General features: G+C 45.5%; 1 protein-coding gene across 12 annotated transcripts in view; it reads left to right on the top strand.

The window, feature by feature from the left end:
• The window catches only part of MED12L (mediator complex subunit 12L), a 104,625-nt gene that overhangs the window by 84,020 nt on the left and 7,422 nt on the right, over window positions 1-13,183 (top strand). For 11 of the 12 annotated variants that reach the window (XM_071752926.1, XM_071752927.1, XM_071752923.1 and 8 more), the window contains 14 exons: window positions 65-178; window positions 1,886-2,088; window positions 2,562-2,750; window positions 3,323-3,397; window positions 3,531-3,721; window positions 4,142-4,303; window positions 5,713-5,824; window positions 7,047-7,136; window positions 7,694-7,803; window positions 8,229-8,364; window positions 8,863-9,024; window positions 10,372-10,734; window positions 11,720-11,876; window positions 12,652-12,863. In XM_071752926.1, the coding sequence (XP_071609027.1) occupies window positions 65-178; window positions 1,886-2,088; window positions 2,562-2,750; window positions 3,323-3,397; window positions 3,531-3,721; window positions 4,142-4,303; window positions 5,713-5,824; window positions 7,047-7,136; window positions 7,694-7,803; window positions 8,229-8,364; window positions 8,863-9,024; window positions 10,372-10,734; window positions 11,720-11,876; window positions 12,652-12,863 (2,276 nt within the window). The remainder of the gene's footprint in view (window positions 1-64; window positions 179-1,885; window positions 2,089-2,561; window positions 2,751-3,322; window positions 3,398-3,530; window positions 3,722-4,141; window positions 4,304-5,712; window positions 5,825-7,046; window positions 7,137-7,693; window positions 7,804-8,228; window positions 8,365-8,862; window positions 9,025-10,371; window positions 10,735-11,719; window positions 11,877-12,651; window positions 12,864-13,183) is intronic. The other variant, XM_071752921.1, reaches the window with a different exon arrangement.

The raw sequence follows: 13,183 nt of genomic DNA, 5'->3' as shown, positions 1-13,183 counted from the left end.
GTCAAAGGAAATTTAGGTGGTAAATAACAATAATTTTCTACAAGATTTACTCTTCTTTCCATAGGGAAATTCTTTCCTGGAATTCGTTCTTCTTGTGATCGTCACCTCTTGGCTGCTGCTCACAACAGTATAGAAGTGGGAGCTGTGTTTGCAGTCTTAAAAGCAATTCTGATGCTTGGTAAGATTGTGCAGACTCATGTGTGATGTTTTTGTTTTAATGTTTGGGCAAAGGACCAGACCGTGCTACTTCACTTCCCTGGGAATGCTCCTGGGAAAGGAAAAACCTGATGACAGGAGAAAAATGGGGCTGCTGGCTGTGCCTGGGTAGCATGTTCCCCCCAGAGGTCAAGAGGCAGGATTTTTCCCTGGTGAGTCAGCCCCAGCTGAGGAGGCTTAAAGCAGATGTGCTGCTTTCCCTTTATGACCCCTGCTCCCACCAGCAGCTCTCAGGACACTTCAAATCTCACTCTCTCTCAACTGCAGAGAGGAGATATGGTCTTGGGTAACTTTTCCCTCCTTTTTCCATGTTTTGCCACAACTCGTGTGTCTGTCACTGTGGAAGTTACAGAAGAATCCCTTCTCAGCAGCAACCCTTGAGAGATGGGTGTGTTGTTCTCCCAAACAAGTAACTGCCCAAGAGCTTTGGTTTGGCTTAAGTTCAGTTCAAGCTCTTGTGACCACTGCTGTTGGGTATTTTTGGAGCTAAGTAAGCTAAACAAGCAAGGTTTTCCAGATGTGGGCATACTCACATCTGGGTATATCCCCAGCTGCTTATACCTCCATTTGCCTTTTTTGGCCAGTGCCTCAGGACTGTCTTAAAACCCTTTAATGATCTTTCATGATGTGACTGCATTGGGAAAGATATTAGAGGCATAGCTATGGGATGGGCTCATGGATTTGGGTGAGTTTGAACTACATTTAGGTCATTCTCTACATTCTCTTCCTACTCAGAGTGCTGAGATTTTCTGCTTTTCTTCATTAGTGGTGGGTAGTGTGGACACTTGTTTTTTCACAAGGGACATGATGATGCCAAGTGGCTTGAAGGAAGATCCAGGCACACAGTTTATTTGTGCCTGTGCTGCAGCACATCTCCTCCTCTACCTGAAATGGTGTCTTTGGAGATGTCTTGGGTTGGCACCCTGCGTGGCTGTGGCTCTGAGAAGCTGTTAAATACAAGTCCAGCCTTGTTAAAAAGAGGATTGTATGCTGCTCATGTAGGATAACTCTAATGCAGCACAGAGCAGGGGGGCACAGGTCTTGGCTGTTTCTTAGCATTCACTCTGTGTCACAGCCTCATTCTCTGTGTCCAGGGTAATGCAGTGGGGGGAACACAGAAACAGGGGTAGGAGAAGTTGAGTGCATGGGAGGACCCACACACAGTGTTTGAAGCATTCTGTGTAAACGGGTAGTAGCCCAGTGATGAGCTGCTGAAAGGCTTGGTGCAGTAGTTTGAAATATTTTGCTGGTAGCTGTAGGTTTGGGCTATCTTTGAGATCTTTGATCTTTGGATCTTTGAGAAGATCAGTCTCTCTTCCTGGGAAGTTCATGGTAAGGTTGGCCAGGGGGCCACTGCTCACAACTTGTCTCTTAGATCTGAGAAGAGCAAGTAACCCAACCCTTCCTTATCTGCCAAAGCAATTGCACACATTCACAGACCCTCTCCTGTCAAGCACACAGTTTTTTATTCTACTTCTGCAATACCTGTTAAAAAGATGCAATGCAAAGTGAAGCAAGGGGCCAGTGCTTTGAGCCAGTGATGTTTGGAGTCCGAGTGCTGCCCCTGGGGCTGTGTGCCTGCTCCCCAGCTGTGTTTCCCCAGAGATGTCCCTGGGGATGGGTCTGGGGCAGGGGCTCACCCCAATGCTTCTCTGCTTCTGCTCTGCAGGAGATGCTGAAATTGGCAGCAACAACGTCAACAGCTCCTTGAAGGGTGAAGACTTCCAGATGAGAGGCTTGTTAGATGAGCTCAGTGAGGATGGGGTCTGGGGTTCCTCTCACACTTTGAAGTCCTGTGGAAAAGCTGTTTCCATAGAAACCGCCAGTCTGAGCGAGTATGCCAGATATGTGCTCAGGACCATTTGCCAGCAGGTAATCTGTAACACTGACCTCGCTCTGCATTTGGAGAAACCAGGGTATTTTATTTGAGTCACACACATCGTGGTGCAAAGTGACTGCAGAAATCAACTCGGTGTCTCAGTTCTGTCTGGAAGTCTTGTTTCTGACAACTTATGTACCAAGTAGTATGTTACTGGGGGGGGGGGAAATAGCTTTAGTTATTTGTTAGCATCTCACCTGCTCCTTATCAGAATGGAGATGTTTTTCTTCCCTGAATCTCAAGCACTTTGAGGAGACAGTAGGACTGGCTGCTTCTGCAGTGGCATTTGTTTTGCAGTCTGACACTTTCAGGTGGTACTGAGGGACAGAAGACATTTCTGATCTCACGTGTTGCATCAACCATAGTTCACTTCAAATTTTCAATATGGAAAAAAATCCCTTTTCTGTCTAGTTTGCCAAAAGGTAGCATTTCCTTGAAACTGTCTCATGACTCTGATTACTTGCAGGAATGGGTTGGAGAGCACTGTTTGAAGGAACCTGAGCGGCTGTGCACAGACAAAGATCTTATTTTGGATCCTGTTCTTTCAAACAAGCAAGCACAGACACTCCTCCAGCTTATCTGTTATCCTCATGGTGTTACAGAGTGCACGGAGGGTGAGAACCCTCAGAGGCAGCACATCAAGCGCATACTGCAGGTACTGCAGGGGGAAACCCATGGTGTGCTGGCATCCTGCAATAGGGACACCTCATTTCTTCATCCACAAAATGGTTTTTCTTTGAATTGGTTTGTGAAGGATCAAGTCAGAAGTCTCTGTGCCAGGATAAATAGGGATCAGAGTCCTGCAAAATACTCACTTCAGCTGCTGCATCACTTTAATCATGTCTCAATGGGCTTGTGCTAAAATACAAACAAGTCCACTGGGACAGCAGTGCCATGGGTTAATGTAATTACTAAGGAAAGGCTGAAGTCCATTTTCTGTGTTCACATCTAACTAAACTCAGATTTTGCAGAGTGAGAACTTTGTTCCAAAAAGTTGCATGGTTAAAAGTGCTGAGTAACAATGATAGCTGTGAATATGTGAAAGTTAATACACATTTTTTAGTAGGTCTGATATTTTGGCGTGCCATCGGACTACTAAAAGAGTGACAGAGATGGTCTGCTTAAAAGAGAGGCTTTTGCATGTAATGTTTTCAGTTGTGAGCTTACTGTCCTCTGCAGACCTGTGAAGTGTTGACAGCTGTGTTTGTAATGTGGATTCTTACCTAGAACTTGGATCAGTGGACTCTCCGGCAGTCCTGGTTGGAGCTGCAGCTGATGATCAAGCAGTGCCTGAAGGAGCCTGTGAGTATTTGTTTTCAAACTTCCTTGCCTAAATATTTGCTGAAAAAAAAAAAAAAAAAAGTATGTTAAATTTTAACGCAGTCGGTGAGCAAACATACCACGAATGTGCTAGTTTACTTATGTTTTACTGTAGGGTTCTGGGTCTGTGGCTGAAATGAACAGCTTGTTGGATAATATTGCAAAGGCGACAATAGAGGTGTTTCAGCAATCCGCTGATCTAAACAATAACTCTTCTAACTCTGGTATAGGCCTCTTCAATCCAAACTCTGTTGGAAATGCTGACACAAGTAATACAAGACAGAATGGTAAAAAGGCATTCCTAAGGTATTTTTTGCAGCACCTTTTTAATTATTTTAGCCTCTGTGATGCTTAATTATGTGTAGATTGACTGAACTTTTTTTTTTTTTTTTCACTTGAAAGAGGAATGTACAGAAATGAGTTGTCTGAAGGTTATTTCTGTTTGTTTCATTTAGCAATAAATATAGTTGCTACTCTTGAATTTTTCTGGGAAACAGAAGTCATAGAATCATAGAATGGTTTGGGTTGGAAGGGACCTTAAAGATCATCCAGTTCTGACCCCCCCTGCATGGGCAGGGACACCACTGTGACTGCTCAGTCCACAGCAGTTATTCCAGATGCATTGTCTCAACAGCTTTAGTTAAAGCAGTTCAGTTTTACAGCAGCTGATACTGGTTGCAAAGCTAAGTGGACATTTAGGCTGAAATAAGTTTGTTGTACTTCCAGTTCCTCTGAGCGGCGAGGAGTGTGGCTGGTGGCTCCCCTGATTGCAAAACTGCCCACCTCTGTGCAAGGTAGGGTCTTGAAAGCTGCAGGAGAGGAGCTGGAGAAAGGTCAGCATCTGGGGTCATCTTCTAAGAAGGAAAGAGATAGACAGAAACAAAAAAGGTATGACCTTGGGATGTCCCTGCAGGCGGACCTGAGAGGGGGTTTTGGAGGAGCTGTCTGCTGAGGGCTGGATCTTGGCTTCACTGTACCTCATTGGTTCACTTTTCTGAAGCAAAAACTTCATACAGGGTTCAGGTTTCATTTGGTCTGAAGAAATATCACTGTCTGCAGAAGAAGACATGAGAATGTCTTTGTAACACATCTTCAGTGGCTGTTCTGCAGCTTGGTGACAGGAAATGTTAGAGATTTCAGGACCAGTCAGAGCACTTGTTTTATCTTACCTTCTATGGCAGTAGAAAAAGTAGGACTTTTCCAACCGTTAAGATCCCATAGTTGTCATGTCTCTTAATTCCTGTTAGGAATCTCTTAACGTTCCCAAGGTGTGAGAATTTTAATGGCTTAATGGTTATTGATTTTCCTTTAGTAAAATAGTCTCTCAGTCTGTCATTTTTTTGTACTTTGTTACAGTTAGGATAGAAATTCCATTGAATACAGTACACAACAGGGTCTCTTCACTTCACATACCAACCATCTTTCTTTTTGTGAACTCTTCCACAGCACAGTTTGAGAAAACAAAGCACTTCTCAAAGGCTTGTGGTATTTGATTGTTGTATATGGTCTCACCATCAGTGCCTTGTCCTGAGGTGGTAGCAGTGTGTGTTACCATGTTGGTCGTCCTCTGTGCTGTCCAGGGCAGTTCCCCTTCCCTGGGTGGGGACTCTACTTCCACCTATCATATTTTCTCTTTAAGATTAGGTTTATTTTTCTTTTCTTTCCATCACAGTTGCAGCATGCCTGTCACTTGCTGCAATGCTGGACTCTCCTCCTTCAGCTGGGCCATTTCTTTGTGTGTTTCTTGCAGTTAGTCTTCATGTTATATTTATAATAGATACACCTTAATCTAAAAACAAACAAACAAAAAAAAATGTCAAGCATCTGAAAGTCCTTGCACTGGTATGGCACATCTGCAGCCAGCTACAGGTTTCTCCTGGAATCCTGGTGGCTGTCATCCTCATCAGTGCTGGAAGGCAAAATTTGGGATTGGCTTCAGACCACTAACATGGATTAGAAACTTCAGCTGCCTAATTTCCATTAAAATTATGTCCCTGGTTAATCAAAATGCTCTGTTTCTGAGTCAGGCCTTCAGGTGTCCCTGCAGGTCCTGGTCATTCCATGCCTGGAGCAGTAATGACACAGATAATCTGTGTATTTATGCTGGCTGGTGCTCTGCCTCCTGTGTGCATGTTCTCATTCCCCTAGCAGGGCTTTGATTTACTAGAACAGAAAGAGACTCATAGGCAGGCAGTGCCACTTCCAGGAAAAAAAGTAGACAAAACAAGGAAAGGAGTGAGGATGAGCAGAATGAAAAGGACTTTGCTAATTGACTTCTGTGTTTGCCTCTCTTAAAGCATGTCTCTCTTGAGTCAGCAGCCTTTCCTTTCATTGGTGCTTACTTGCCTTAAGGGCCAGGATGAGCAACGGGAAGGGCTTCTAACATCACTGCAGAATCAAGTCAATCAGGTAAAACAGGCACATAACCATGGGCACCCTTTGTTAGATGTTTTATGTGTCATCAGTTTTATGTGTGTGTGATGGTGTAGAGTCAGGAAAATGGCAGTGCAATGGTATGCCAAAAGTATTAGTCCAGGGAAGGGAGGATGAGGAGGTGTTTTGAGAGGGAATACATGTTTTTTTTCCTAAAAATTGTTTTCTAAATGTTTAAAACATGCTTTCTAAAATATTGTTACAGAGAAACAAATGAGTTTGGTTTCAATTCTTTCCAGAAGAAACAGGAAAAGATGTTTGTCCTGAGAGGAACAATTTTCTCAGTCTCCATCTTCATCATAAAAAGTTTTTACAAGTTTGAAACTTTTCTTCTCTAGGAAAGCCCTTCATATTCTCCAGTTGGACAGATAAAAAAGGTTTCATATTAAAAAAAAAACCCCATTATTGCTAGTCCCAAACAGCCCATTGTCTACAGCTCTTCCTTTGGATCCCCTGTGCTCATTCACAGCTTCTGCTGATTCTGCTTCCCTCTGGGTCTTGCTCTGGCCCATGCCAGCCCCTTAAGACTGTCCTTAAAGCAAGTATACAGAGTGCCTGGTGTGGTGTGTGCATGTTTCCATCTGCTGCCTCTAGTTTCTGTGCAGTACTGTGGCAGTGGAAGCTGATACCTGTGGGGCTGATATTTTCTCATGCTGCCTCTCAGCCCAGGTCCAGGCTGTGTTGTGGGTCCACATCCCAGTTAAATTCCTTCCTTTTATGTGTTTTATCCTGATGTCACTGTCACTTGGGCTTTCCTTTTGCTGGATGGGTTCTCCCCTGAAATGTGGCTGGTCCCAGTGCCCTCACATTCTGGTCATTTCTCACCCAGAGATCCCACCAGATCCTTTTGGGAAGCTTCATCCAGCACAGGAGTTCTAGTTACTTACTGGTGGTGAACAGTTAAGTAGTGTTTGAACCAGTGGTTTTTAATGGATACATAGCAAAGCTGCTTATTGTCTTTTTGCTACAACAGGCAGGTCTAGTCATGCAATTGATGGCAGATTATCATCTCTTTTCACATCAATGTATTTCCCCACTAGTTTGCTTAATCTGTTCCAAGCCTTAAACAGGCATGATGATAAAAAGGTTAACAAGCCTTTGTGATTCCTTATAGATAGTGATCACAAATACTTCACCTCCCAAGGGAGGACATTTCTTTACAGGAAGAAAACAGCTTTATTCAAATGCTTTTTCTTAGATCCTTAGTAATTGGAGGGAAGAACGGTACCAGGATGATGTTAGAGCCAGGCAAATGATGCATGAAGCCCTGCAACTTCGTCTTAACTTGGTAAGAAAGACTTATGTGGTTTTTCTGGTGTTATGAAAATTATAACCACAGCCTGATGCTGTCCCTGGTCCAGGCCAGCAGGACCTGAGCCAGCTGTCACTGGCTTTGGGGTTGCTGTGACTGCACTGGCAGTGGAGCTGCAGTCACCTCTGAGCTGTGTGGGGACGTGCACTTTATTGTGGGTTGGGAAGCTCTTGATATGGGAAACATTTGGTTTATCATTACAACAGCAAGATTTTATCCTTTTGTAAACCATAAACCACATATGGAGTTCAAGGAGGAATCTTCTTGTGCAAAGCTGGCAATGTTTATGAGCTAAAAGCAGGTACTGAGGACTGAAACAGTCTCTATTTACTGAGCGAGACACAACCCTGGAATAAGCTTGAAGCACTTTATGCAGTTCCTTCTTTGTGCTAGGAGCATGGGGTGGGCAGGAAGAGTAATTTGGAGTCATCCTTGTGAGATGGCACTGTCAGGCAGGGGCTGGTGAGCCTGGGTGGCAGTTGTGTCCCAGGCAGTGTGTCAGGGCTGGGTGCCATCCGTGTGCTGTCCTGCAGGTGGGGGGCATGTTTGACACCGTGCAGAGGAGCACCCAGTGGACCACAGACTGGGCACTGCTGCTCCTCCAGATCATCACTTCAGGAACTGTTGATATGCAGACCAACAAGTACGTCCGTGCCATTGAGATGAGCTAATTCATGTCCTTAGTGTGGTTAGCTTGCATGGATGTTGTTGTTAACTTTTCTCACTATTATCCTGTCACTGCCTGAGCACCATTCCTGTGCTCAGCGCTGGGCTGGGAGCTCCTCTGGTTTGCAGAGCTCTGAAGCCACAAATGCCACTCTTCTTTAACGAGCATGTGCCTGAGCTCTCTCCATAATTCCTAATGACTGCTAGCAGTGTGTGCTGTCTGTGCCTCCGAGCTGGGGTTTGTGGTGCACTTTGTGTGAGAGTCCACCCGCACGTGTGTGCTGGGAGAGGTGTGTGTGTGCAGGGAGCCCTGGCCCAGGAGCGTGTTCCTGGCCCTTGCTGTGTACATCTGGTCTCTTGGCAGGCATCATTCCTCAGGGTAACCCTGATCTTTCCCCCCAGTGAGCTGTTCACAACCGTGCTGGATATGCTGGGTGTCCTCATCAACGGGACGCTGGCCTCCGACCTCTCCAGCGCTTCCCAGGGAGGGCCTGAGGAGAACAAAAGGGCTTACATGAATTTAGTGAAGAAACTAAAAGTAAGTGTGATCTTCCCTCATGTTCAGTGTTTCTTTTGAATCACATTCTGTGCTCATCTTTCAGTCCTCTCATTTCTAGTGCCTGGGAAAGCTTCCTGGAAAAACAGGAGAGACTGAAACAGAACTGGTGATAGCAAGGAAGAAGGGAAGAGAAGAAAATAAAATTACAGGAATGGAGGGATGAGAGGACAGACTTCTAATATTTTCTTGATATTAAATTAAAATTAGGGGCCTTGTAAGTTACTTCTGTTCACGTTTGAGACTCTAAATTTGTATTACATGTTTTCCACATTCTGTTTAAACAAGAACTGAAAAGATAATTTCCATTCTTAAAAGAAAGCAGAAAAACCCTGGCAAAGCCATTTGTTTAAATTTAGTAAAAGTACAAGGAAACGATTAATCCAGAAACTGGACATTTTCTAATAGTGAAAGCAGTGCAATGTGTCTCTTCCTTTTTCCCTCCTGCTTGTTGGACTGACCCGTGTGTTTGTTCTCCAGAAGGAGCTGGGGGACAAGCGCTCAGCCAGCATTGACAGGGTGCGCCAGCTGCTGCCTCTGCCAAAGCAGACCTGTGACATTATTGCTTGTGAGCCAATGGGATCCTTGATTGACACCAAGGGGAACAAAATTGCAGGATTTGACTCCATTGATAAGAAACAGGCAAGAGTAAAATGCTCTTATCTCAGCTTTTCTGTGGTGTTTGAAGCAGGGGGGATTCAAGCGAGCAGGCGCAGCGAGTCCAGTGCCTCTGTTTGTCTGCAGTGTCACAGCAGTACTGGGCTGCACAGCAGCTTCCTGACGTGCTCTCACTCACTCCTGAAGCTACAGCCACAGCACTGCAGCCTCTTGGGAACAGGTAGAGGCTTTCTGTGAGGGGATGCCCAAGGTGAGGACTGATGGGCTTCTCCAGTGGGTACCTTCAAAACTGGTTGCAAATGGCAAACTGTTTTTTGGTAGCAGATGTATTTCTGCTCAGAAGATTCTTGTGCAGTTGTTGTTTGCATGATCTGTGTGAGCAGCCTTGGGCAGGTGTGGAAGCTGGGGTGGGTTGGAGCTGTGTAACCCCAGCTGAAGGGGTCCCAGCACCCTCTGGGGACTTGGACCAGGCACCAGCACCAGCAGCCTGCAGCAGGGAGCCCCTCCTGCTCTCCCACACCCTGCTCTGGACCTTGCAGGTAATGTCAGAGCTGCAGGCAGACTTACAGTTTAAATGGAAACAGTTTTATGGCACTGGAACAAATTCAGGAGTGTGGGTGACCTCTCACTCTGATCTGTCTGGGGCTCAGTCACTGTGTTTGCTGCATGCCCAGTGTCCATGGTCAGTCTGGAGCTCCTCGTGCCATCAGAGCTGACACCAGCTTGCTCAGTTTTGCAACACAGACTCTTGACTGGTGTCAGCCAATTCCACAAAAGTCACCAAAAAGGAAATTACTTTTGGCGTGGAGTTGAACAGCAGAAGTTCTGACAAAAGCATCTGCTTTCCATGCAGAATCCTGCATTGGAGAGTTCCTCTGACCTGGGAACCTTTAGACCTGTTGCTTGCTGGGAGCAAGATCCTGCTTACTAAAGACAGAGGAAAAAAGGCAGGGGGAGGAAGTGTGTTAGTTGTTTTGAAGCTTTTGGGTATATGAGAGGATGTGTAATTTTTATAAGTAAACTTATTTAAAAGAGAAGTGTAGAGCTTTTTATTCTGCGTTTTTTGTGGTTTGAATATGTAAACTTTTAGCAAATTTACCTTCTACTTGGCTTTTCCTCCAAAATATGATGGGTGGAACTTGATATTTTTAGCATAGCTATAAGCAAATAGTACTAAAAATATAATTGCTTTTATCTAGGGCAGCCTTGGGTAGAGGCTAAAATCCCACCACTGTGCATTTGGTACATTTTTTTGGGGGGGGAGATCCCTTGCTGTCTTTTTCTGTCTCAGATGGTGATGTACAAAAGCAAGGAGTGTGCTCCGCTGTTCAGCTTTCTTAGTATTCTAACTTTGCTTTTATTCTGAAATAGGGTCTTCAGGTTTCAACCAAACAAAAGGTGTCCCCTTGGGATTTATTTGAAGGTCACAAAAATCCTGCTCCTCTCTCCTGGGCATGGTTTGGGACAGTTCGTGTCGACAGGAAAGTGATAAAATACGAGGAACAGCAGCATCTCCTCCTGTACCACACTCACACCAAACCCAAGCCACGGAGTTACTACCTCGAGCCCTTGCCCCTTCCTCCAGAGGAGGAGGAGGAAGAGCCCACCACACCAGTCTCTCAGGAACCAGAAAGAAAGTCAGGAGAGCTCTCAGATCAGGGAAAACTTGCCACAGAGGATGAGAAGAAGACGAAGGGCCGGAAGCGAAAGTCGAAGTCAAGCTCAAGGGCTGATGTAAGTAGCTGGTGCCCCAGGCAGAGCTGGAGACACCTCCCTGCAGCATCTGATGGTGAATGGGGCTGTTTCAGATACCTTCAGAAGTTGTTATGCACCTGGAAGAGTGGGTGCTAGTGCAGGGAGTGAATGGAGATGGTCAGGAGGAGGCTGGATTTCTGTCCAGTAGAGCTCAGTGCAGAGGAGTGTACTGTGCTTACCACCTTGTGTGCAACTTCAGATATGCTAACCTGGATCATGCTAAATGTTACTCAGGTTCTGTATCTGCTTTCTCTTCTTTGGGGTGAAGTACAGCTCTTATTCTTTGTACCCATTGCTAAAATTCCTCCAGTTCAGATGATGCTGAGAGCACACAGGTTGGTTCAGATGGAACCCAGTTTGAAAGGAGCTGGTTACTGTGCAGTTTGTTCTGGTTTCGGAGACACTTTCCCTTCTGGCTTTAATGCATCTTGAGATGTGGATTCCCAGGCTGAAGACTCATTTGGAGCAAGGGCTTGGAAACCATGCCTGGCACCACACAATAACAATGTGCATTTACTGTAGCAGCAGTTCTGCTGTTCCCATCCTCTGCTGCCAGTGAACTCCTGCATATTGTGGATGTGATCGTGTTCTGTCAGCATCCAGCTGGTTTGCCAATGTTTGTGGTTTAAGTAGCTGTAATTTAAAATAATTTTCTGGCCTTTTAGATGTTTATGTTAAGTTTCTCTTGTTACTTATATACTGATACAGTAAACTGTTCTTGTGCTATACAGAATTACAGCCTGCAGAGGAAACTTGCTAATAAAGTAAAAATGGATAGTGTGTCTGGAAGTTGTTAGTATTAATTACCTGTGGGCAGCCTGAGACTTTATCTGTTTTTTACAGCATTGCAAACAACAATGGGAGCTGTCTCTGTCTTTTAATAATTCAGTAGGAAAGTTGTCATTATTTATGAGTTAGTAGGGTATGAAGGTCGATAATGTCCACTTTTACTGTGTGTTTTCAGGAATATCCACAGAATAACTTGTACAGAGTGCCTCCCACTTACTCCCCACTCTCCTCTCACCTGATGCACCATCCTCCCCCTGCCCTGTGGGGTTACAGCCTCCTGGGGACCCCACAGCCCCCTGGCTTCTTCCTGCAGAACCCACCACTGCCCCCAGGTATGTGTTGGGGTCTGTTGCTTCTCTGATTCATAGCAAGAGCCATGCTGGCTAATTTAACTTCTATGTAGAATAAATAAGTCCATGGGCTCACATTTTTTCCCAGCGTTTGTGGTATGTGCTTAATTTTTTGTTTTACTTCTTCCAGTTCTGGTGTGCACAGTTTTACATCAGTGTTGTACTTACTCTAGAGGGCAGCAGTTTGTGGTGTTTTGTGTCCTGCTTGGAGATTATGCTGGAGAAGTTTAGAAAGTCTGGTTCCAGTCATAAATGTTAGGTATATTTTCTGAAGCTCCAGTTACAAGTATGTCTGTATTTTAAGTGTGTGGAACTCTTCAGAATATGCCAGACAGTGGTGAAAAGGTTTAAAAATAAATGTGTAAGATTACCTTCCAAGGTCTGACATACAGATACAGGATTTTCTATCAAAGAGCATAGAGTGCATAAATTACTGCCATTGCATTATCAAGCTGTCTTACCATAATAAGATGCTCGTATCATGCCTTTGATCTGATATGCAAATCCTGCTCATTAGTGGTAGTCAAACATTTTATGTGACACAGAGCATGCAACAGCCCATAGCCCCGTCACACCTCGTCTTCAAAGTTATTTTGCCCATTTAATTGTTATTTAAATTGTCAGTAGCCTGGTTTAACACAGTTCACTGTCTGCCTGTGCAGAGGGCAGCTTCCTGTCCTTGCAGAGCTGGTGGGGTAGCAGGGATCTGTGCTGAGTGGGAGGCAGAGGACACATCTGTGTTTTGGGTGGGTTTCAGGTGGCTCCCGGCTGGACCCGACAGGCTCCTTTGTCCCAGCCAACACGAAGCAAGCCCTGTCCAGCATGCTGCAACGCCGCTCTGGCACCCTGCTGCAGCCCCCTGCCCTGCACCCCCTCCCACCCCAGCAGCAGATGCTCCAGATGAAGCTCCTGCAGCAAGAGCAGCAGCAGCAGCGGCTCCACAGGCAGCAGGCACGGGCTCTCCAGCAGGTTTGTCCAAACCCCCCCGGTCTGAAGAGGAGCAGACACAGGGATTTGGCTTGCCCAGTAAAACTGCAGTAACATTCTGCTCAGGCAGGGCCATCTGCTTTTAAACTTCATTTGTCCTCTAGTCTCTCAGCCCCTTCTGCTTTCCCTGAGTTTCATAAGATCAGGTTTTGCCTCTGCTGCTTGGTGGTATTCTTGTTCCCTGTTGTGTGACAGAGGCTTTGGTAGGGGAGGTGCCTGGTGCTGTGTTCCACCCAGCTACCAGTGGGCAGCAGGCTTTGGGCACCATCTCACTGAGTGCTGGTCCAGCTGCCTTTCAGTGC

Source organism: Heliangelus exortis, chromosome 9, assembly GCF_036169615.1.
Source record: "Heliangelus exortis chromosome 9, bHelExo1.hap1, whole genome shotgun sequence".
Classification (NCBI taxonomy): Eukaryota; Metazoa; Chordata; class Aves; order Apodiformes; family Trochilidae; genus Heliangelus; species Heliangelus exortis.
This window is presented reverse-complemented; position numbering and strand designations above follow the sequence as displayed.